The sequence below is a fragment of the Rhipicephalus microplus genome, chromosome 7, assembly GCF_043290135.1.
Source record: "Rhipicephalus microplus isolate Deutch F79 chromosome 7, USDA_Rmic, whole genome shotgun sequence".
NCBI lineage: Eukaryota > Metazoa > Arthropoda > Arachnida > Ixodida > Ixodidae > Rhipicephalus > Rhipicephalus microplus.
In genome coordinates, this window is record NC_134706.1 from 119,502,141 (window position 1) to 119,527,995 (window position 25,855).

Sequence of the window (25,855 nt, forward strand, 5' to 3'; positions counted from 1 at the left end):
GTTGGCATTCCCTTCGTAACACCGGTTGGCTGTTTTGTCATTACAGCACCCACAATAGGAATTTTCTCCCCATTTTTCAACTCTACGAATTCATCGGTGACGGCATTATTACCAGATTTTGGTGCCGCTTGCACACAGGATACCTGGTGAGTTTGACTCGCTCCGTTTCGACATGCGTCTGTTTGTGCCCAGTCTGTCCACACTTAAAACATTTTACTACCGTAGGGCTCGTAAAGTTAGTACGACAGTTGCTCGCGCGATGACCCACTCGGTTACACAGAAAACACCGCGGAACACTCTCCGGTGCACGCTTCTTTTGTTCGGGTGCTGAATTTTTCGAATCTTCGGGACACTCCTTCTTGACCTTAGCCAAATTAGTTCCACCTTGCGCTTCCAAGAATTGATCAGCCAATTCAAGCATTCCTTCAAGTGACTCAGCCTTCCTCTCTTTCAAGTACAGCGACAGGTTTGGGTGGCAACTAGTAAAAAAATGTTCTCTAACTAGGAGCTCTCTAAGCTCATCGTACTCCTGCGCTGTCCCTGAAAGTTCAATCCATCTGTCGAAATAATGGCTAAGTCGGGCGGCGTACTGCGTAGCTGTCTCACCATCAGCTGGCTTTCCTGTGCGAAATCTGTCCCTGAATCCTTCCACAGTAAATCTAAATCGCTTCAGCAAAGCAGCTTTCACCTTTGCATAGTTGGCTGCATCGGTTGGCGTCAGCCTACCGTACACACTGAGCGCTTCACCACTCAAGCAAGTACTCAAAGCAGTTGCCCATTGATGTTCCGGCCAATTCTGGCTCCTCGCAATCGTCTCAAATCGGTGAAGGTACGCGTCAAGGTCGTCCTTCCTTTCATCAAACGCTACGAGAAGCTTGTTTGGGTTCAAGCGGAAGCCATGACCTTCCCGTTCGCTGCTTTCAACTTTAGCTTGGACGGGAGTTTCACTTCGCTGTTGCAAACGGAGCCGCTCGAGTTCCATTTCGTGCTGCCGCTGCCGTTCCCTTTCAGCCATCTCCGCTTCTCTTTCTTCTCTCGCCCTTTCGGCTGCCAACTTTCCTCTCTCCAACTCCAACTTCAACTGCTGCTCTCTTTCTTCTTTCAGCTGTCGCTCCTTTGCCTCTCTTTCTTCTTTCGTCCTTTCAGCTGCCAACCTCTCACGTTCCAACTCAGCTGCTTTTTCTTCCTTGGCTCTCCCAGCTGCCAACCTCTCTCTCTCCACCGCCTCTTTCTCCTTCTGGCTTACCCATTTCCGTAGTTCGGCGCCAGAAAGACCCATCTTCTCACCAAGAGCAACTAACTTTTCAAAATCTATGGTGTCTCGCAAATAAAGTCTTGCCGCGTGTAAAAAGTATCTGCCTAAATCAGTCTATCGGAACACTCCCCCGCACTCGTTAACAAGAACACTGAACAACACACAAAATCGCTCCGATAACACTATCAACAACTCGAGGCTCTTTCTCACTACATTGGACACACTGTGCACAAAAAATTCCCGTCGCGGACGCCAGATTAATTGTCACAAGTCCCGTTAATTAGGGAGGCGATCACCGGGCTAATTCTTAGGGCCGAAGTATCGGCCCCCCGAACCGCACCACGAAAGCGTGGACAATTTAGAAGTGGTCCTTTTCGGTGCGCCAGCAGACGCCGGCTGTGGCCCGAAGAACAAGTCAGAGCCGAGAGTTGATAAACGAACAAAATTATAATCTTAATAGTGGCAGAACGAAAGCAATACACAAGTATTCACACTCCACAATAGTTGAGTACAATATGTCACCAATGAAACAACGTACTACACAGTACAATCAGCCACACACGAAACAACGGACAAAGACAACAATACGCACTGCAATGCAGTCGCATGCATTGAACAACCAAGACACTTAAAGACTAAAGAGATAGAAAACCTATTCAGTCCAAAGTTCTTGAAACAAAAGTCTGGATGATACTCTTCCGAGAATCACTCCCTCAAAGTCCAGCGTTGTTGTCGTTCCGCTGCCCCCGAAGTTTCTCTTCCAGGACACCTCGCCGAAGTTTCTCTTCCAGGAAACCTCGCGTCTTCAATTGGCCACTCTCCAAGCTTCAAACTTCTTCGTCGGAAACACGTCGGCTTCACACACGCAGCTGTTGCCACGCGTCTTCGCTCAATAGCGGTAAACACACACTCTTGCCTGTAGCTCGAGTCGTCACCCCTCAGGTGGAAATCATCTTCTTCTACTGCTTTATCTCTACGGACAAAACCTTCGCCGACTACATGGCGGAATCCCTACGCGCTCTGGCGCTAACTTCCGTCTTCTCCTGACCTCTCGTCTCGGCTGCTCGATTAAATACCTTCCGCGCGAGATTCCAGAAAGTTCTCATGCTTTCGTCGGCGCGATGCGCAGCGAAGGCTGGGGGAAAGGTCGAGACGATACGAGGGCCGTCCCCGACGGATGACTCAACCCGGCATCACCACGCCTCTTTCCATCTAGAAATTTCGAGGGCTTGCTCGGCCGCCGATGTGGGGTGAGGAGGTTCGTCGGCGAACCCACGCTTCCGAGGGGAGAGGCGCGCGCCCGGGGATTCTTTGAATGTTTTTTATCGTTGACCTCGCGGCGTCACTCTTGCGCTTCGTCGCGAGAATTTGGCGGCGCGCCCTTTTTGAGCGCTCGTTTTGTGACAGGAGGAGGGATAGTTTTTTAAAATCTGCGGTGCAAGGACAGCTCGTAGTGCTGCCACGAGTACGATCACTGATCGTGACGGGATTTTGCGCATGATACGCTAATTAACTCGAAAAGTTTGAAAACAAAATATCGGAGGTGGTTTAGGGGTCTTTTCAGCATATCGCACTAGTTGTCCTATGAGCAGAGTGTAAGTGCTCCGCCATACCTGCTGCACCAAGTCGCGCATCAAGGGCAAATGCAGTGACAATCTATGGGTCTTTTCCATATTTCTGTTTGGCCCTCTGGCGTTTTGGTAGAATTTTGTAATCTTTCAGAGAAGTGATATTGCTAGAACAAAGGCCTCGGAGACCAGGAGTCGTTCAGAGACTTTTCCACCAGGAAAGAGCGCATGCGCCGCGGCCTCATGGAAAAGGCGGATTGTCGAATGGCAGTGTAAAACGCCAAATCAAGCCGATGATGATATTTTTTCGAGCAGCTCAAGGTGTGTTCCCACTTTCATTCGAAGACAGCGAAATTGGCAAAACTCACCAAAAATTCACTCGCTCCGGTGCCTAAGCGGCCAGAAAACTATGCGGCGATTCCGACAGGAACAAAATTTGTCCGAGACAAAATTTTCTGCCAAGGAAAGTAGGGTCGCTTTAACGCTTCCCGACTTTGGCTGCACGAGCTAAAGCCACGTGATGTAAACTGCCAGCAGCACATTCAAAATGGCGGCAAAGGCGTCAGCCGTGAATCACGTCAGCTAAATTGCGAATGAATCATGCAGCGCGATGATGCTTCACGCCGTCAACTAGCACACAGTCATCGCGAGCCTGGTTTGGATTTTAATCTCCGAGGACGCTGGACGTAGAAGGTGACAGCAGTGAGTCGGTATGCCCCAACGTGTCTCAGAATTACTACTTTTTTATATTCTTTCTTTTTTTCTTCATATATCTCGCATCGCCCATTGCTCCGCCCTAACTTACTGCTTCGCCCTTGGCGGGAACCGTGCCTTCTACCACGTGCTTTGCAGCGCGTCACTTATGCTAGTTTTGAGAACAACTATGATTATGGCGAAAACAGTGCGATGGAACAGTGAAATGCAACAATGAAATACAGCGGTGAAATACAACGCGAAATGCACCGTTGATGAACTCAACTAAACGGCGATGTTCACTAATTACTACAAGTGCCACTCTTCTCTTGCGACAGCCAACATTTTCAAACATATATAGAAGTATGAATCAAACTTCCATTCCCGTTTGATTTGTGAGAAAGCTTCCTGGAACAGGGATTCCTCCATAACGCTTATGCGATAAGAACAGTCCCCAGTTTACATAACTTTCATATACCACTTTCTTCTAAAGGAGTTTCAAGCAATGATGGGACTTTTTGTACAACAGCTGCTCGCAACGCAGGAGACCAGGCTTATATTCACATAGGAACTGAAGTGCTTTCCAATTTTTATTTATTTGATTGTTAGCTCTCTGGAGTTTTCTCGCAGACATTCAGCACGAATGTTTCGCACATAGTCAACAATTCCAACGTCAAAATTTCTGCAAAACGAGCTCTTCACCGCCATTGCGTCATTGTGACAGCAACACACACTACAAGAGCCAGCTGCGTCAGAGCTGAGAGGTGTGTTTATTTTGATTTGTCAATGAAGCCGAAACAATAACGACAGAAACATAGTAGAGCCGGTCTTTGTTGGGTAACTGTTATAAACTACAGATGATCCTTCAGAGTCATGGTGGTTGCTTTTTCGGCAATCATCATGGTGGGCACATTGGGATTCCCAGCCACTATTGTTGGCATGACGGATGCGTCCACGACACGTAGGTTCTCGATTCCCGTAACCCTGAAAGAAGTGAAATACGACTTAAACTGGTGTTTATGTTTGAGAAAATTGAGAGACCGACTTTCAGAGTTGACGACTGACAATTGTTGGCCTTGATTTGGGTGCACTTTTTTATCCCCAAGCCCCGGTAATTCGGAGTTTAAATGCACTAGAAAAAGTTGCTCTTAACGAGAATAGGGCCGTGAAACAAATTAGCAATATCTCGAAGGAAGACTGAATCAATAGTTGTGTTGTTGCCTTTTATATGATCGTTTCAATGCAGGTAGTCGTAAAGTTAAATATATGTGGCTTTGTTTTATCATTGTAATCAAATATTGTGCACACATTTTTATCGAATTAAATAATCATGAAACAGGAGGTAACAAGTTCTGGATAAATATAGAGATATCACAGCTGAGACGAAAGTTCAACTAGTTAACGGAAAGTTGAGGAAGGTGACTAGTCCAACATTAAAAACGTTGATCATCGACTTGTGCGAACAAATTAAACTAAAACACTATCGTGTGAAGGCAAGTGCATTATTGAATAGCTATTTTCGATTATTCTTACGCGTTCAAGAAAGTTTCGGAAACAAGTCACCCTAGGCATGGACTTTACCAACGTATTTTTTATTGGACAGTTAGAAAGTTACGACAAAGCTGCTTGCACAGTTTCTTCTAACTATTTGGACAGTGAGTATACAACAAATAAGCATAACCCACCCTTCAATGTAAACATGAATCCTACACCAGAGGTGAATCCTGAAGATGACATGTTTAACTTATGTTTAGGTCTGGATGTCAAAAACCTTTTGGACCAGATCTGATACCGAAGCTTCCTAAAAACAGTATGCCGAGTGGTGAGCAAAATATTTGTGTTTACTGCAAGCTTGGTCTCCGAACGAAGCCATGCTACCCGAGGGATGGAAGAGTGCCTGATATGAGCATCTAGCAATGCAAGTGACAAAACACAAATACACAATGTGTACAAATTTTATTTAGCTCAACCCCTAGTAAAATAATGAGGCACAATTCATGGACATATCGTAACGATTTTTTGCTAACACAGAGTCGTAACAAGAGAGCAACTTAGATGTCGACGTGAATATTCAACCACTACAAAGCCTATTAAAACAAAGCATGATTTTAGTATCGCACTCAGTGATGGTAAACAACTAAATGTAAATATATAGGATTGCAATGGGCCTCACAGTAGCGTTTCGCATAAAAATAGCTTCATTAATTGAAATGTATAGCTTCAAAAATTCGAAACTTATGACATCGATATAAGCGTACCTCGACAACCAACGGCAAATTGTGTCACTCATTGATACCTCTTCTTTCATTTTTAGGTATATCACGTCTATCTATCTATATATCTATCTATTGATCTATATGTGTCTTCGCATTCTCATGGTCAATTTTCTTGGTTGAAATTCTATGATAGAACCACAGCATGCGAGGAACACTTCTTGCAGGTCATGACATGAACATTTCTTCTCTGTACAGACAGACAGACAGACAAACACACGAGGAACGTCAAGGTCCTGAGGAGCCAAGCAGTGCATTCCGAGAGAGGACCCTTGCCTTGCTGTCGGCTAATCCCATGTTGGAGCCGGGAGGCCATGCCTCTTTGCTCTCTCACAAGCTCTGTGAACTGCCTTAGACCGGTCTTCTAGTTAGAAAGTCATGATGGCCTTCTCGTATTAAAATACTTTGCACTGGTCAGGTGAGCCACATACCCACATAACGCCGCTAGTGGTATGCGGCTATGCGCCACACATGACTTATATTATATATCAATCCTAGCTGCACAAGTATTAACGGGACACTGTTTTGGAGCCTGTGTCTTAACAAATCTGTCGCGGATGTCGGTGGCGTCGTACATAAAAGATTGCCTGTCACAGAGATCCAGGACTTGACATATACAAAATGATGTGTTAGTGCATATACTGACAAAAAAAAAGAAAGGTGAGCACGTAAACATTTTATGACAGTGTGAACTGCTGCAAGCCAACTGTACATCGGCTTGATATTTCTACTGCTTTCAGCGTACAATTATGTTTTGTTTTCGCCAAATGTCCATTTCTGGGTACCGTTCAGTATTATTTTCTATTTTTTTCGCTGCAGAACCTATTGATACGGAGTAGCCGAGGCAATGTGAACGTCAATCGCTCCACATGAAAACAGGTAAAACAGAACAGACGCTTTAACTTCGCTTTCAAGGGTAGAACGGCATAGTATAGTTGAGCCCCATATCCACCGTCACCTGAAATTCAGAAGCGAAGCTCCTCTTGGTCTAATGGCGAATCCTAGTGGTAGATCCGGAGTGGCCGCCGTAGTCTTGGAGCTAGCAATCGGAGTGTGCCATACAAGATCTGCGAGTGGAATGCGCGAATGCGCCGCGTGAGGTCTCTCAGGAAGTTTTTTTACGCATACGTCACTACCGGTACCGGAAACGATTTTCTTTTCGGCGCTCGACGTTTCAGTGCCAACTGTTTCGCCACTGCAAAGCACGCATTTCGACCACGCAGTCTAGTGGAAAGCAAGGCTAGCGCTTTCATAATTTAGGAATGTAAACAAGAGCACGAGGTTACTAGACAACCTCAACACACGCTGAGGACAATCCAGCTGCCCGAATGTACCGGAAATGACGGTAACGCATTCACGGAGTTCCGGCGAATTATTCTCTGCGAGAGGGAGCACGCGGAAGGCTCTGTCACGGAGTGAATTGCTCCTAATCTATCCGTGGAAAATATGAGCTTGCTCCGAATCTACCAGTGAAGCGCGACTTGTCAGCTTTGAAGCAAGAAAACTTGCTCCCGCTCGACGAGTGGAATTTGCCGTAACCTTGTCCCGCATCGGGAGCAACCGCCAGTATTTCCCAAACAATGTAGTAGATGGCACTGTCTTATAGAATTACATACAAGCTGCAGTTTAGTGACGATATTCAAAAGGGCACTCTACCGCTACTCTCCGATTGGCTGCTTCGCGGGCTGTGCCTTGGTGCGTGGGCAACGAGTGCCTGTCTTATACTCTTAGATCGTCGATGTACGTGTCGCATATCTGGTGGGGCATGAATCAAGTGAAGCGGCGGGTACGGAAGGCAGTGGCAGCTCGTGCTCGTCGCTAGACATACAAAAAGACACACAGACAGACGGACGGACGCTTTGCCCCCTTCATCATGATTCATGCGTGAATGTGCTGTAGTTTTTTTAGTCCGGCTTCGGTTCTCGGTGAATATCTCAACCGCACTGCAAGCAAACGAACGGCTGTTCACGTAACACTGTCCCTTTCGATCTATCCGAGAATGTTTACATATGACAAATACAGCTAAGTACTAATTGCGCCATAATTATTCTTTTTGCGATTCAGTGAAGGGCCCACTGTACATCCCTAAGGCAATACAATGGCCTATGCTGTTTCTCACTTTGTTTATATTTTACAGGTTATGATGCTTATTAGGTACATCTCCGTGCTTTGTAATGGAAGGGCCTTTAAAACACTCAATCTTTGCGGACCTCAAATGCTTTGACGCCCAGCTGGCGTGATTTTACGTTTCAGCCATGCAGTTACATAAGTTCGGAAGACAATTTTGACTACATGACATTCCCAGTGTTTTTTTTTTTGAACACTTTGAAGCGACATAGCAGAACACGTGCTTGATGCGCAGAACTCCTGCGTTTGATTGTCACTTCAAGCGAAGAATCATATTACTATTTCACTTGCCTGTTTCTCAAGTTTTCCGAGATATAAAGCTACAATTTTTTCGTTTACAACAAAAAACGTCGACACCGACGTCGACAAGCGAACTTTTTCGAAGCCAGTTGCCTAAAGTTGTCGCTTTCATATCTTTTGATATCATAGTGGCAGCTATCAATAAATATTGTGGCGGAAGCCATAATCAAACTTAAGCATTCTTCGTGACAGCCATGTGTGCTTTAACTTGATTGGGATGAGAGCCAATCTATCGTTCAACTTGATTGGGGAAAAATTTATTAATTGATGCCTGGGGTTTAACGTCCCAAAACCTTCGAAAATGCAGCCGGCGCAGCTGGAATCTGATCCCGCGACCTGCGGATCAGCAGCCGAATATTTTAGCCACTAGACCACCGCGACGGGGCAGATTCGGAAAAAGACTCGATACAAGTGTAACGCCAAGCGACCACGAATTTTGGTTGCAGTGTGTGCTATCAGCTTTTATATCCTTATAATAAAAATTACACGTGCGCAGTCAACCATGTAAGCTTACAGCCCACACGAGAGCATGGCCAAAAACATTTACGCTGCGTCAGCGCTATTGAAAATTGCAGTCTGGCCAAGACACATTCATCGCTTAATCGTTGGTCTGGCTATTTCGTCACCGACATGAATGTGGCGGAGCCTAGAACGTAAAGTGCTCTTTGGTAGGCCTCAATACGTGCTTACATATTCAGAGCACTTACTCTTGAACAAAAGCCTATCCATCGCTACCTTCCTCTCAAAGTGTTATCTAACCAATAGCACACCATGGAAGTCTCGCCTAGGTAGATTTGCTGCCCCTCTTTAAGTAGAAGCGGGACAGTCAAACTGCAGAAAAACGCTTCGCATGAGAACAACGAACTGCGAGTGTTCTTCACTGCAGTGCGAAGTCGATATACAGCGAATGAAAAGGTCTATTTCTGGCGAAGTGATAGGGTCTATGGTAAGTGGCACACCACTTACGCTGTGCGGACAGACAGCTTGGTCCGGGCTGGCTTAGTACGTAAGCTATTTCGGATGGCTGTACCCCTCAAGCTAAAGTGAAGCGTTGCGTGAATGTATTATCAAGAACAAAAAGTTTGGTACTATGCGAGCACGTGGCTAAAACGTTCACCGCAACATTTGCACCACGAAAACGCAAATCGACAACAGCGCTACGCCCAGACGCTTCCGTTGCTTAATATAAGTTCCAGCTATTTTGTCACTGCGCGAAAATACGGTCCATAATTTGATCTTTAACATGGTGCACTCTTCTGGAGGAGATTTGACGTACTTGTGTTTCGCAAGCAGTCCATACAACATCTCTTATCTGTCACAAGCTCTCCGACAAAGTGGTGTCGACCATACGGCACACCGTTTGAGTTGCGACGCTATAGGTTTGAATCAGCAAAAAAAATATTTAGAAATTTTAGATGACTTTCCTGGTCATACTGCAGACAAACACTTGTCGAAAAAAAGCAAGCTAAGGATGGGTTGCATGCAAGAAAACTTTAATTGCCAGTGAATATCAACAAGATCAATATTTAGGCCACCTCTTGAGTTGATGTGAGGTGGCACATCGTTAGGGGGCACGCACAAGCGTTTTGGCTAGTGGTCCATGAACGTTTGCGGTTGACTAAATAACCGCTGCCTATCGTATGTACGCCATAGCAGCGTAGCGTGCCCTGACCACTCAGTTCTTACGCAAGGGCCGACGTTAATGTTACACAATGAGCTAACCTTCATCCACCATTGATTCAAGACGAAAGCCTTTCGGACCATTTGTCCATCCTTGCGCTGAAACGGTGCTGCTGGTGGCCTCTTCCCTCACTTTGTTCAAGCATTCACGTGACACCTTTCTCTCAGCTGGCGATGAACAAGTCAGCGGGTGGCGTGGCGCGCACGTGTCTAACGCTGACATCAGAGAGTGCGCGCTCAGGTGTAATGGACACTGATTGCCAAACAATCCCGTATCGGCGACAATTTGGTATGAGCAGCATAAACCCCTCCCCCGTCTTTATTTAGTCGAGTGAGACCAAACGGCAGTGACCTTGTAACGACCAGCCCCACGAACAGATTAGTATCACGAAGTGGATGAACAGTGGATAGAGGGGATGAATAAACAATTAGAAGAGTGATAATCGACTGGGAATGTCACACACAAATATAAAAAAGGACATACCCTAGACAGGCATTCGCCGAAGATACTTTGGTATATACAAGGTGTCCTTCAAGTTCTAACTCTGCGCGTCTCGTATGGGCGAGAATTTAACAATGATTTCATTTGGCATCGTGACGCTTGGTTCATAGCTGTATACACAACGTATATGCACAACGTATTTTTGACGGCTAACGAGAGCAAGGTAATTATGTTGGAGCTTTAGCTGGAGGTGTCTTAGAATTGTGAACGTTCCACATGGCAAGTATAACAGAAAAGAACTATCGAACCTCCTATAATAACCACTACTAGAACACCACAGCATCTTCCTATATGTGATATTTCACTCTCCAGATTAAAAAAAGTCACAGTTTCGCCGCAAGGGCGAAGCAATGAATGCGTTAGAATTAACTTGAAATGCAACGCTGTGAACAACTAGCAAACGGAAACGTGCAGCGCCTTGCTCACGCACAAATGACGCACGAAAACAACGCAGTACGAGAGCTATCTAATAATGCTTACATCTCGTTGCTTCACGGGCTGTTTAGGCAAAAACTATGCACGAAACGTAATCGCAGACACAGATATGAGTGTGAACTAACGAGTGTCCCAGTTTTTACTTCACTGTGTTTGAAAAGCGCGCTCTTTTCGCAAATGAGGCCTGCCCAGCGATTGAAGTTGGCCTTTGTGGCCCAGGCAACTAACGCAATCATTCCGGTGAAAGGTCAAGGCACAAAATTCTCCCCACCAAAGGATAAGGTTGTGCGCACAAGCACCTACACCCCTGACGATACCCCCAATAGCCGATTTCATCCGTAGCGCCAACCAATAATGCTCAATCTTCAGCGTTCATACTTGTGTGGTCATCAATGAAAAAGCAAATATTGTGCTGATCTGAGGTCCCGTAACAACACGTCAATATTCTGTATGTGTCCCTTTATACTAGAAAAGTCACACATAGGTAATTCTAAGGACCACAGCGTTTATCACGCTGTGCTGATGATGCAACGCTTGCACGAAAAGGCAAGTGTTTCCAACGCTTTGCTAAGACGACATGTTGGTGGCATCTACCCGTCCCCTTGCGTTCTACATCTTATCGCGTCTAAGACAGGCGCGCATGCCACGCACTTTGTTTTCCAAGATAACTGCCAGATAACGGTAATGTCTCACGTGTGAGGTGACTCGATGCGCTTGTTCGTCTCCGCTAGAGTGTACTAGTACCTCCGCTGCACGCTCAAGGCACTCTAACGCAGCGCCTCCACAACACCATTCACGGATTTTCTTGCTCCGAACATCAAATAAACGCTTTGTTCACTCTCTCCAGACGCAAGACTAGCGCCTTTCGACGACATTTGCAGTGTAACAGGTAGATATGGGGCTATATTTTTATGGAGCTTTTGTGTATATAGACACGTATACACACGTATACATATACGGAGCATGACGGCAGTTTTGGTAATGGTAAAAACCAGTCGAGACTGTCCATATAACTGCTATCGCAATAAAATAACGTGATATGTGGCCTGCTTCTTCAAAGTTTAACCCTTTCAAGTAGAAAAATAGTGTCAGTCACATAAGCGAAAGGCTTTGTTTTATTTGAAGAATGCAATACTGAAGTCCGGGTACTGATTAAATTAGGCAGAATTCAGCCAGAATGTGGTCCACAAAATTGGCAATCATTTTGAAATACCTAAGTGAACTGATTATTGCTTCGGTACAATGTGCTGTGCTGAAGTAATAATTTCATAACTAGAAAAAGGCAAGAAAAATAATTTCACCTGCTTGCAAGCGCCGTTGTTGCTGGCCATGAATTTTATTCTTCCAGCAGAGGGATGATGCTACGGTTTTCATGTTCACAGCTCCGAAGAAGCTGAAAAGCACCAAACAATACAAGTAAACGCACGACGATCCGCTGGCGTTTTTTAAAAAAAATATAGGCATGCTACACATTCATTAACCTTTTTTTCAGTTTTTTATAACTAGGATAGTCCCACTGTGACGTAAATTGGTCGTGCCTTTTTATGCACATCGGGTGCGATGCGTTTTATATTGCCCTTAAATTTTGATAATGTATGCCTTTAATTGCTCACAACTTTTGTTATTTCTAGCGCATGCCTAAGAACCCGAATTGTCACGCCCTAGAACGTTTCTATAAAAAAAAATTGCCCTCGATTCTATCTTTGAGAAACTTATTATCGAGTTCTAGTTAATCTGGCGCAATGGTTGCATTTCTGCAACTGCGAGAGCACTCCAACGCCAACGTAGAGTTTTCGTGCGAAACCGTCAGCCTTACTGTCATAGAATTTCGATAGGAATCAGAGTGTGTAAAAAAATGCCCTGCACAGTGTTGCGTACAAAACAGGCAGGAAATATTAGAACTTTACTCCTAAATCTGATTGCAATCTTTGAGCCTATTCTTGTTCGTTTTTTACTGCTCCGACTATACAGTACCACAATGTTACTTGCTAAGAATTTGTCGTGTCGACCGCGTTATCTTGCCATTCCACAAGGAATACTCTTTTGGTGCGACTAGGTCGGCGGGCAGTGTGACGGCAGGCTTCACCAACTTCAAAATGAAGTTTGTTGATTTTTCAGCGACAGCTTTGCCTTTTCTCGGCTGAAGCGCCTTCCTTAGGAATCAGCTAAAGATACAGTATAAGAAAATTTATATTCGAAGGCTGCACAAGTGGTCTCAGTTTTTTTATTCATTCATTCAAATTAACTGCAGTACCCTAAACCATCATTTTTTCTATACAAGAGTTAAAATTGGTGTCAATAAAAAAAGGCGCATGTAAAAGAAATTTCAAGTTCAGCTGCCTGTTTAATACGAGCTCACAAAGTCAACCCTCTACCTTTCCCTCTTCACATTTTTCGCATTACCCATGATTCCGCGTTTGAACAACACCCCTAGACTACCTAAGTCCTCTCCTTATCCTCCTCTTCTGGCGCCTAAGTCACCACACTAGGACGGAGCTGATCAGTTGCCGCTTTCGGAAAAGGGAGGCAGCATGAACAAATGGATTCACAAGGCACCGTTAGGTTCACTAACGAGCGTAAACCGCTGAACATTTCTGAGAGCGCGTCATACGCTACCGTTCTAGTGTGCTGACGTCACCGAGAGGTGAAGAGGCTCTGGCTAGTCTAGACGGTGCTAGCGTAATTCCTTTCACCTTGTTACTCTGTTTACACAAAGCAGGAATTTTGCATACACTTATGGGAACGCTTAGGCCTCCTAGGCATTGTGGCAATAGTGAGGGAAGCCCGCATAAAGGCCAAATATGCGCTCTGGTAACAGCGTTCAGTGGTATTTCGAATGATCGTAGAGAAACCCCACCTGAGCATGTGATCCACAACGGCCCTTGTATCATCGCCCATGGGACACGTGGAGCAGGCGTGCCACATGGTGGGATGATTGATATGTGGGGTTTAACGTCTCAAAACCACCATATGATTACGATAGACGCTGTAGTGGAGGGCTCCAGAAATTTCGACCACCTGGGGTTCTTTAACGTGCACCCAAATCTGAGCACACGGGCCTGCAACATTTCCGCCTTCATCGGAAATGCAGCTTCCGCAGCCAGGATATGAACCCGCGACCTGTGGGTCAGCAGCCGAGTACCTTAGGCCACGTGGTGTGAGCCATGTGTCGCACGAAGCAGGCCAGGTAGCTATCACTCCAGATTGAGCCTGCCGACTAACACTCGAGAAGAGGGTTGTTCCAAGGTGTTGCTTTGGCTTTGCGCACGGCTTTGCTCATCATGAGGTGCCGAACAATCTTGACCCCTGTGAAAAAATATGAGAAATGCTCCTTTTTTCCACGCTGTACCAATTAGTCTTGTTCGTGATCTTTAAAAGCTGTACTATTGCACTGTAGTTGCCATAGCGAAACCGTCAGAGATAAGTTTAGCCATCTTTTATGGTGCCAACACAATAATCAATATCTCTCTTACTATGTAGATCTTCCATCTGTGTATATTCTCGTGCAACATTTACTTTTTAGTTATTAATTTTAGAATTGGTCCTACATTTCGATAACCGTTGGACCTCTTCAGAAAGTGGATGTCCAGCTGGCTCGGAAAGTAGCGCTTTTCAGTGTGTCGTAATTCTTACTGTCGTTTTCCGCACAATTCTTGTTAAAAAGACTATGACATGCAATTTTCTGTCTCAATCTGTGTTATGTGGGTCAGTCCTTTTGCTTCCGCAAACAAGCGGGCAAAATTCCAGGGCATTTTCTCTAACACCCAAATTAAAACGACCATTTCTATACACGCGTGCTGCCATAAAGAGAGAACACTGGTGCACTCGCGAGCCCTAACACCATAAGCCGCTTGCTTTGGAAGCGTTTGTATCCCGACCCACTATTTTATTTCGTGGTCATGTCTGCATGCAATGGTGCTTTGAAAGCTTTTTTTAAGTTAGGCACTTCAAATTGAATGGTCAGAAGGGGTCGAAACTTTGTTGGATGACGATGGCACCACTCCTTGCTGCACGTGACGTCACATGTGCCATGGCAAAATGGCCGTCGATGACGGCCGGTGGGCTGTACACTAGTGAGTTATGGAATTTTTTTACACTGCTGTAATATTCTTTTAAGGCCGAGTTCTCCTAATGATATATGTATAAGGAACCCTTTACTTATGGTTTCGCTGAAGCCCACAAATTGTTGGGTGACCCTGTGAAGGGCCCGTCATTGCGCTTTTTCTCCCTTTGTTCTGGAGTGCGTGTACATATATAGACTCTTCGCAGCGTCCCAGTTGACGGCTAATGTTTCAACGTGTCATTTGCACGAGCCAAGATTGTAAGAATTGTACTCTTGTGCTGTTATCTTCCGTTTCCACGACGCTCGTAGAGTCGAAGTTTATTCGGTGGTCATGCTCCTCGCTTTGCTCTGCGAGGACTCTTCGCGCTGAATTAAAGACACGTAGGTCGTGTAAACATTGCCGTATATTTTTCACAATGTTTTGCGTCTCGCCTATTAAGTGAAGTGGCGATCAGGACTTTGTAGACTTTGCAGGCTAGCCATGCTTGGGAACCTTTCTTTGGGCAGCCAATTATTTACCGCTGCAAGAGCCGTCCAGTGGTTAAAACGTGTTTGATCGCTGATCTCCCGTATGTACGGGACCGAGACGAGGTACGATGGTAGAGGGCAGACTTTCCTGTTAGCGCCACTCTTGAGAAGAGTGTTTGGCAAGAAGTTCGTTCAGGTGGCAAAAAATAACGCTTTCACAATTACATGGCTGTTGCCATGGCCAAGAGAAAGATTCCTTGGGCTAGTCTACGAAGGTACCTGCACTGATTTCTAAGACTCACAGATACGAAACACTTTCCGGGAAGGATACGGCAATGCCGAAACGACCTACAGTACGTAGCTTCAATGCAACGCGAAACGTTCTCGCGTAACACAGCAAACATCGAGACCATGATATCAACTTGTATGTCACCCATGTAATCTAAAAGGGAGGTAACCGCACCAAAACACAGAAGCATCTTGGCAAATCTGAACGACGCCTGAAGATGACCAGACAACTGGGACCCTGCCAAGAATGTGTGAGCCCTGACTCCGAAACCAACAAAAAAACAACACATGAACAAGAACAGTGGTGTGAATAACTGTGGAGTGGCATACAAGCACGAAGGGTCGCTATCGTTGGAGCCGGCCGGGTGATCGCCTTCTGAAGAAGATACCGAATGTGTCTAGAAACGAAGGACAGTTTTTGGAAGTGAGAACTGAAAACTAAATTCGGCAAAAAAGAGGTAATTATCACGGTTTTAGAATGAGACTGACTTCGCGAAATAAGTTTTGCATTAAATCTGTAATGACGTGTGAATACAGAAATCGGCAGAGGTAGCAGAACGTCATATTCCCAAAATCACGTCAATGCTACACTGGAATTATTACGATAAAGTATGAACCCTTTTTACAAGGTAGTGTACTCTAGGAACTTTTTGCAGAAATTTGAGAAAGGGCATGCAAAAGTGAAATTTTGCTTGAAAAAAAATGAAGTTTACAAGTTCGAATGCAGAAAACAATGTATGTGATTGCATTACCCGCATGACTGCTTCTCATTCGGTGCGTCGTAATCAAGGCGCTCACTCTCCGAACACCGTCCTCATCCCCTACCGATCCGAACCTCGAACTCAGTCCCGCCTGCACTTTACAGGTATGACATAATTTTATGTGTCTACACGATACTCCGAAGGACGCCAAGGAGGCGGACGAGCGAGTCCTTCTTAGCCTTTACATAAAAAAAAATCCATCGTGCTCGGCAGTCCTAAAACACTTCAACCACGCTTGTACGAGGAAATGCTCGTGCTGTAAGGAAAATTCCTGGGACATCTTAAATGCGAAGCATTTCTTAGCGAACTCCGACGACTTTGAGCATATCTATCTATCTATCTATCTATCTATCTATCTATCTATCTATCTATCTATCTATCTATCTATCTATCTATCTATCTATCTATCTATCTATCTATCTATCTATCTATCTATCTATCTATCTATCTATCTAGCTAGCTAGCTAGCTAGCTATCTATCTATCTATCTATCTATCTGTCTGTCTGTCTGTCTGTCTATCTATCTATCTATCTATCTGTTTGTCTGTCTGTCTGTCTGTCTGTCTGTCTCTCTATCTATCTATCTATCTATCTATCTATCTATCTATCTATCTATCTATCTATCTATCTATCTATGTGGCTGCTGGTGTCTGGGTGCTCTCAGTATAACAAGTATACCTATGTGGCTCTACAGTTAACATGGTTATAGAAAACATGTACGACTTTTCAACATACATGTGTGTGCGTATAACAACTGTATCCAGGTTTAAAATCATTTCATAACGTGTGGCTCAGAAAGAGATATTCACCCCAGTCCTTTTACCACTCCATGCTTAGCATGACATTGATTTTTATAGTATATGGGTTCTGGCGCATTTTGTCCAGTTTATGTCGTCCGACGAAAGGCGAGATTGGGCATTTGGTATATAAAAGCGAGAGCATTAAAAACCGACATTGGTAGCGTTGACCCGACGAATGCAGAGAGTGAATGTCCCAGCAGGAATTGAATCAAAGCATTTTGCGTGGTAATCAAGTATTCTACCACAGATCTGCGCGAGGTTTTGAAGTTCGTTCGGAAAAAGACCCTCAGTCTGAGTGATGTTGGTGAAATGTCAATTGTTGTTGCACTGCTGCCCATCTAGTTTTTAAACATTACGTGTGTCCTCCTCTGGTACAGGTGTCACGTCTGGTTAACGTGAATTGTATACCAATGCGCCATCCACTAAAGTATTTCTACGTTGCACTATCAAGAGGTACTATCCTGGCAAGCTGAAGGACAACATTTTCAGCTTACCGCTAGTGGTGTTGGTAAAAGCCATGTTTCTCTAAGCACAAACGTAACGGTAAACAACTGGTGATATACGACGTATGCTGCTGTTCAACATACATGTCTGTGCGCGTGACATTTGTGTATATGCTTAGCGTCATTGTGTAACGTTTTCCTGAACAAAGAATTTACACCACAGCTCGCTTCTGTGTGCATGCTTCGCATAATAGCGATTCACATGGTACGTCTGATCTGCTGGATTTTCCTTTTTGCGCAAGACAAGCGACCGTTTCCTACTAACATAGTACCAAACAAGGGTAGGCAGACTGTCGCCTGAGCTTTTTGTGAGCGCTGAGTGAGGACTGCTGCAGGGAAAAGCTGTTTGCAAGATGTGGTGCGCAGTGGGTGCTTTATGAGTTACCGTTTTTTTTTACAGGCTCATTTTTTGCGAGGGAACAAAAGCTTCATAAAGAAAAATGTGGCAGAGTCACCCATGTTCTTGTGACTCTGTAGCAAACTGACCATAGGCACGCTTCATTTCGGTCAAGTAATTGTTGTAACATGTATAATAGACGATTCATGAAGAGCAAAGTAACAAGATGGAGTCATACAACGCAGATTGCGTAACGAGTGGGTCGTTGAATGCTTTCAAAGGATTACATATTGCTCAGTCGAAATTCTTTGTTGTGGTCAGCAGCAATATTAACGAAGTTCACATATATTGCAGCTACTTATTGAAAACCATGCTTTTCCGAAGAATGACATGTACCAGTGGAAGTGCGCACTCAATCACTTCACGACAATGGTGATAATTTATGGTGTCATGGGTAACAAGTGGAATTGTCGGTATATTGGTAGTAGTTTCTCAAAGAGTGATTTAGGAAGCCTCCAGGCAGATTCTTTTGGAGCTATCACTGCGACTGTGCTGCCGCATGCCATGGATGTGTTTCTGTTTTTGCAAAGCTGACTCGATACGCCCTCAAGAACTTATCGCTGACGTTAGCGCCATTTTTCCAAGCATGCTGTGTCTAGGAGCTGAGTAGGTGAAACACAACCACGCAGATACCGCCTTGATATCAATACAGGTACCGGTACAATGTACAATGAGCCACTTATTCAGTACTAAACGTAAGAAATATATCAGTAAAAAGTTACGAATGATAAGAAGTCCGGCTACGTCACCGGGGGCGTCACTGGGTACGTGAGCCACGTGGCGGTTTTGATCAGGGATCAATAGACCAGTTAGTTCGTTGACGAGCAGGTGTCCCGCAAGAGCTGTCCCGCTGCAGAAGCACTGACAGAGATGTATTTTTGTTGGTTATGGGAGTCGGTCGCTGCCTTGTTGAAATTTTACTTTGGTTCACCCTTTTATCCTCGTAGCATATCTCAAGAGACATACCTACCGAATGTGGAAATCAGGAATCGCCCACTGAATCTTCATTATGACTACGTTATTGGTAAGTCAACATGCGTTTTCTTTTCTATAGCGTCAGTAGAGGCTGAATAACGTAATGTGTGGAATGGAAGCTGCTACATCATTAGCGCTGGTTTTAATGCTATGGCACAGTAATTGGTCTTGCCGCCTGTGACCGTTGAGTAGTTTCTTGGCTGCTGCAGAAGCGCCTGTGTATCCCAGGTGCCGGAAAAAACGTCCCTGGAGTATACGCTTCCGGAAGATACGTATCCTAATTAAACGTCCTTTCTGGCATGTCTCTCTAGAAAAAAACGGTTCCTAGGTGAAAATCAACCGACAAACAAACAAACATCAATTTTTATTCGACACTTTGCGAATTTTTAATGTGTGCTGGAAAACGAATGAAGTTAAAACTAAATCGTGTGTCCAACAGCCTTCAGTTAGATAGAAAACTTCTGCCCATAAACCAGGTGCAGCTCTCTGATAACTTCAAGCACGTTGCTCTGGCAAATACAAGTACTAGTCTTTTTTTTATTTTCTCGGTCAGTACCGTAGCAGAAAAAGTGGTTTGAACGGACGCCCACTGCGACAGTTCGAGGTGCCGGAATAGCAAGGTCCCTGAAGGCTGATAGGACTCGGTGGGCATATCTTGCACCGCTGCTAGCTGGTGCAGCGTTCTAGGTTCTGCTAGCTGCGTATGGGGCATTTTTTTGTTATTAAGGTTTGTAACGGCAACTGTGACAATCGCAGCGAATTTTTCCTGTAGAGACAAGTGCAGTCTCTTTTTCTGCCCTCTTCTTGCGATATTATTTGCAGCATTTGAAAGCCCGTGTGCTCAGATTTGGGTGCACGTTAAATAACCCCAGGTGGTCCGGAGCCCTCCACTACGGCGTCTCTCATATTCATATGGTGGTTTTGGGACGAGCGCACCACAAGGGCTCGCGGTGCGCTATTTTAAAACTCCCTATCATCTTCATTCCGCAAATGAGTAACGTTAAGTTAACCACCGGGCAATTATTGATGTAGCTCCCAAAAGCGTACGCTCAACTGCAGAGTGCTGCTGCGACCAAGCTGCTGCCTCCTGATGAAATGCATGGGCCATGAACTGCCACCCCCGTTATGTCTTTTTCGGGCGCGTGCCTAGCTTGATTGCATTTATCTGAAATGCGCATTGTATGTGGTATTGCGTGTGGCATTACGCCTATACAGATAAGTTGAGACAGTTGGTATGCCATTATGGTCCAAAGTCAATAATCTTTCAGTAAACCGTTATCTTCGGCCACAAGTTTTTTTTTGTTTGAAAAAAAAACAGGTGACTTTCAAGCGCAACGTTTGACGATGTCTGTGTTGTGGGTACGTTTTTGTTCGACAATGCAAATTGGAGCATTTTTTTCCGGGGACGTATCTTTCGGAAACATTTCTTCCGGAACCCGTGTATCGCGAACTCACATAACCGGTATATGGTGGGCGGCCTCACCTGCCTTTTAATCCAGCTTTTTTTTTCGTCGTCTCATGCTCCACTATACGAAACGATGACGAGCGGTACAAATCAACTTGTCTTGTCTAGGAAGCCTTTTAGCGCTTTAAGAGACATTTCAGCATGCAAACAGTGAATTAGGGCTTGCTTTCATCACAAAGTTTCAGCACCCACTAATTTAACACTACGTATCCTAACGAATTATTCCGCCGACTCCACGAAGTCAGTGATGATGAGAGGGGTGAAGCTGATGCTAACGAGCCGGCTGGCGTTTGAGGTGTGCGTTGAAGGCGGCGTCGTCGGGCACGTTCCGTGGCAGGTAGCAGGAATGGGGCACGGTTATTTTAACGTCTACTGCTTGCCCCTTCATGTTATACTGGCCGCCACCACGAGTCAAGGGCCACGTCAAGGGTTGTCGTGAACCTATCAGGCATACAACTGAGTTGAGAATGGGCAGGAGATCTGGCCTGGAAGCCGACTTATGGCTCGCGGAGCCGATGACGTGGCAGTGACCGAAAACTCATTGGAAAACGACAGTATACCTAACCTAACCCAACCTAACCTAACCTAACCTAACCTAACCCAACCCAACCTAACCCTATACCGTTGGCATGAGAGTGGTCGTTACGGGTGGAGACGATGGTGCTGAGACTGTAATCAAACCACAAGCGGTCGCATGCGTTACAGCTTGCGCGGAACGAGTGAAGCCTCGGGTAGCGACTGCTTTCGGCGCTTGAACGCTACTTCTCACACCCGCTCCGATTCGACGTTTCTTGTCACGGCTTGCGTGCCGCTTTTGTTTTGTGGGCTCTAACTTGGCCATCAGCTTGTCGGCGAGCCTGCTTTTCTGCGGCTACATGAGCCCTTGCGTCTGCCGCCACCTCCGGATTGATGATGTTGGCCTCCGATTGCTGCCGACACTGGCATGTTCTCACCACCAATCTTGGAGACGACCCCACATTGCAGCCCACTAGCGAGCTCTTACCCCCGTATTCTAGAACGTCCCTTCACTCAACGCTCCGCCTTCACTTGAGAAAGCCGATGGGAACGCCGTCTCTAGTCACGAGTCACTGCATATCGACAATCATCTTCGATTCTTGAGTAGCGCAGTGCTACTTTCAACCGAACGGCGGTGCAGTGCTCAACTCTGTCAAGTGAAGGGGGAAAGTCGAGTCGAGGAGCGTTTGTGAATACGGGGTTTAGTGTCACTGCCTTCACTTCCAAGGTGTTCATGAGTAGCTGCGTCGCGATTTGCGCTCGCTAAGCTTCCGGCAATGAGAAAGGGAGTGCACGAAAAGCGCTAGCGCTTTTCTCGGGAACTAGTGAAGATGGCGCGAGGAAGGCTTGGTCGAAATTTGGGCTTGTTGGTGCACGGTGACGACTGAATATGGCGCCAAGAAGCAAGGACACAAGAGGACGCACGACACAAGCGCCTGTGTCGTGTGACCGTTTTTTGTGCCATACTCAGTCGTCACGACGAAGTACTTAGCCCAAGCTGTACCAGCTTCAACCCTACAAAACGCTCCACATTTCCACAGCGTTACGTATATGGGCGAAGGCATTTGCAGAAACATATATAGTGCGAAAAGTCTCACCAGAGCGGACTGCCCTCTCTACTTGCGAAGTAAAAAAAAAACTTCTCCTCAAACGCATACAATAAATGAAACAGTGTGGGCGTGCTTCTGAAAACGCACTCCCTTAGTTACTCATTTCTGGGGGAAAACATAGAAACTACACTGTTCCTTTGAATGTACAGGATGTTTCATGCTTACGGAAAATCTTGGAGCGAATGTCATCGCGATGCGACTAGCGCCAACAGCATGCGCGGGCAGCAGTTCACGCGTGCGAAGACGCTTCAAGGTTGTAGAGTGGAACCGCGTCGTCTGCTATGGCAAGGCGTGTGCCGCACTGTCGGCTAGCGCACGGATATTATTGCTAATGCGAGACCTAAGCCGGTACTTCGAAATAATCGTTTCCAGTAAAATCTGAGTCGCAACAGAAGACACGAATAAACAAGGAACGACAAACTCGCACGTGCTTTTTTTTTCGTGTCTTTCGTGCTATGATTTTTTTCACATGCTCCCGTAAACATGCCCAACTTGCAACGCTTGTCTGCCCTAAAAGTTGTTGTGCATTGCCAACCTCTGTTTTTATTTGCGATAATGGTACGCTAGAAACAGTATTTTACAGCATGTCTTGTTTGCTCTATCGGAACATTGTGGCACTGTGTGCATTCACAAATGTTTCTTCATTAAGTGCCCGCCGCAATAAGCTCAATTGAGGAAGACACAATAATGAGCATGTACCGTGCGTGGTCTCTAAAACTCTGAATAAAAGATAGCACTTTCAAGCGTCAGGAGTGAATTTCTGTGCCGGTAGCGATGATAGCGCTGATTCTAGACGGCACTGAATGCATGATGTTAGCGATGTTCCGCCGCAGCATGCCCTATTAATTGACGATGGGGCATGGCATCACAACATCCAGACTGAGCTGAGTTAAACAGGTGCTCGTCTGCCGTACGTTTTTCTTTTATTTTTTTCTTGTGTGAAAGAAGTACTGCTCCGTATGCCAGATTTGCTATCTACCGTACACTAGAAAAAGAGTGACTTAAGAATATTTAACCAAGTTCTAAACACTGCACAACATTTTGTAGCCGGCTCGTGAGTCTTGTGGTAATGAAATGTCGTCGTACAAAGACACGTCCAGGCTTTGTCCACTCCTAAAGCATTCCTGAATTTGTTCTCATTTGCTTTATCTTGTTAAGCAGTGCAGCAGTACTACTGTTATTGTTGAGTGCTTTTTTAAAGACGATAGTCTTTCTTGGGTGTCTTCGATGCCAAAATTTTTGTCTGTCTGTCTGCCTGTACATTAGTCTGTTTGTCCATTCTTGACGGCACCAGATACTTGAAACAGCCGAACCCATCCGCAGCGCCCACCAATGTTGCTCAAGATTTAGCGTTCATACTTGTCCAATCGTCAAATAAAAATAATTATTTCGCATGCCTGGGGCAACATAAATACACGTATATAATCTGCATGTGCGTAGTTTTCTAGGAAAGGCATACATAACTTTAAGGACCGTAGCGCCTATCATGCTGCGCTGACCGCGCAACGCTCGCACGAAAAGGCGAGTGTTTTTAATGCTTTGCAAAGTGCAAAGACGAGGCGGTGGTGGCACCTGCCCGTCACCTTGCCTTCTACCCCTTATCACCTCTGAGACGTGCGCGCGCCCCCGTCTGAGAGCCATGCACTTTGTTTTCCAAGAAAACTTCCAGATGGCGCTCATGTTTCACGTGTGACGTGACTTGATACGCTCGTTCGCCTCTGCTGCACGCTCGAGGCACTCTGACGCAGCGTCTCCAGAATACCATTCACCAATTTTGTTGCGCAGAACATCAAATAACTGCTTTGTTCACTCTCTACACACGGAAGACTTTCGTCTTTCGATGACATTTGCAGAATAACATGCAGATACAGGAGATACAGGGCCGATCATTTTATTTGAAGTCAAATCAAGACAACGTGCATGGCGTGCTTACTGTCGGGTCTTCCTCGTCCCAAAGTGTTGCAGTGCGCACACAGTAAAGAAATATTCATGAACGTACAGAGCACCACGTCGTTTCGAGAGAACTAGGTATGCGCTCAAATTCATGTATCACTTTATAACCACAAATAAAGGCTGAGGAGTTGGCGTCGCGCAACGTTTAGTGCAGATTATTGACCCAGTGCCTGCACCAACAATGATATCTGCGCGCCGGCCAGCAATGCAGCAAGCAAGAGTCACCGTAGCAATTGACGCGGCTCAAAACTACACTCGTGAATTGTCTGCGCACGCGCGAGCTGCGGATGGTGTGTGGATGCAGCGCAGCCGCATCGCGATGCCACGTGCTTCGACATGTCTCCTAAGTGTAAAACAGCCTGTACACCCAGCCACTTTTAACCCTGACGCACGAGCGCCTCTTACCGAGTCAATAACTACGGATTGCTGGCATTGCGGTACGGCGAAAGTAAACGCATGCCCACAAAGCTTCCTCAGCAGGCCCATCGTCCGCTGGCTTGTTCCTTCTAGAAGACGCCCCATGTGTGCGGACTTCAGAGACGAGAATAGGGAATTCGTATTTTGTCTTCCAAAATCAACGCTGAAGCAAGAAATAGGCGACATCAAGTTTAAGTATTCGGCACTCACGAGACACGAGTTCACTTCAAGTGCGCTGATATGGACGTATATGCCCTTCAAAGGTTACCGAGAGAAAGTTTTGCGGTCGACATATCCTTCGGCATGGAATCTCGCAAACATGAGTACATCTTCAAAATTATTGCTTCCGTACTTCCCTCGCGTCGCCATGCTGCAATCGATAAAACTAATGATCATATTAGAGGCTCTTTTTCGCGTTTTACTGCTGATTGGCGGCTACTGTAGAGTCGGTGACCTCGGCGCACACACTGATTTTTTCCGTTTGATGACCCTGCTGTTTCGTTTCCTGTTCGAACGGATGTCTTGATGCGTACTGTGCGAGAAGGCGTCACAGTTGCGTGCCGACGTGCTCGAAGGTTGCACACGCTAGGTCAGATAATTTCACCCAGTGCCTTTTTGGCTTTAGTGCCCTCTCATAATGTAACAGACTTTTCGGCGATGAGGAGCCTGTAATTATTTATCTGCTGTGCGCTCTAGCAAGCAATGATCCGAGTTAAGGTCCCCAGCAACACCGCGCAAAAAAAAAGCGATGTTATTACTATAAACGCGAAGCATTTCTTAGTGAACATCGGCGACAGCGATCATTATTGTATCGTCTCGTTCAAGAAGCCAAACATGATGCGCTGTGTACGGGTGGAAAACAGAACCTGCTTTATTGCATACGTGTACATATAGAGGATTTAGAAGGGGCGTGTCTTGCAGCCATTAACAGATAAGCTCTTCGAGTTAAGCGTTAAACATATACGATACGCTTTCGTGGCACACGTGGAGCACTCGGCTCCTAAGATACGATACAATTATTTATCTATCTATTTATCTATCTATATATATATTAATCTATTTAACGATTTGTTTATTTATATTTGATTTGCTTATAATTTATTTACTTATAATTTTTTTAGTTATTTATTATTGATTCGTTTATTATTTGTTTATTATTATTATTTGTTTATTATATACTTGTTTATTATTTATTTATTAAGTATTTCTTCATTATTACTTGTTTATTTTTATTTTCTTGTTTTATTTATTAATTTCTTATTTATTCATTATTTATTTATTTATTTATTTATTTATTTATCTATCTA

General features: G+C 45.2%; 1 protein-coding gene across 1 annotated transcript in view; it reads left to right on the forward strand.

Annotated features, from left to right (window-relative positions):
- Window positions 1-18,911: 18,911 nt before the first annotated feature.
- Window positions 18,912-25,855, forward strand: part of LOC119179097 (4-pyridoxate dehydrogenase) — a 203,264-nt gene continuing 196,320 nt past the window's right edge. The window contains exon 1 of the mRNA XM_037430175.2: window positions 18,912-19,137. Coding sequence (XP_037286072.2) covers window positions 18,984-19,137 — 154 coding nt within the window. The 5' untranslated portion in view covers window positions 18,912-18,983. The remainder of the gene's footprint in view (window positions 19,138-25,855) is intronic.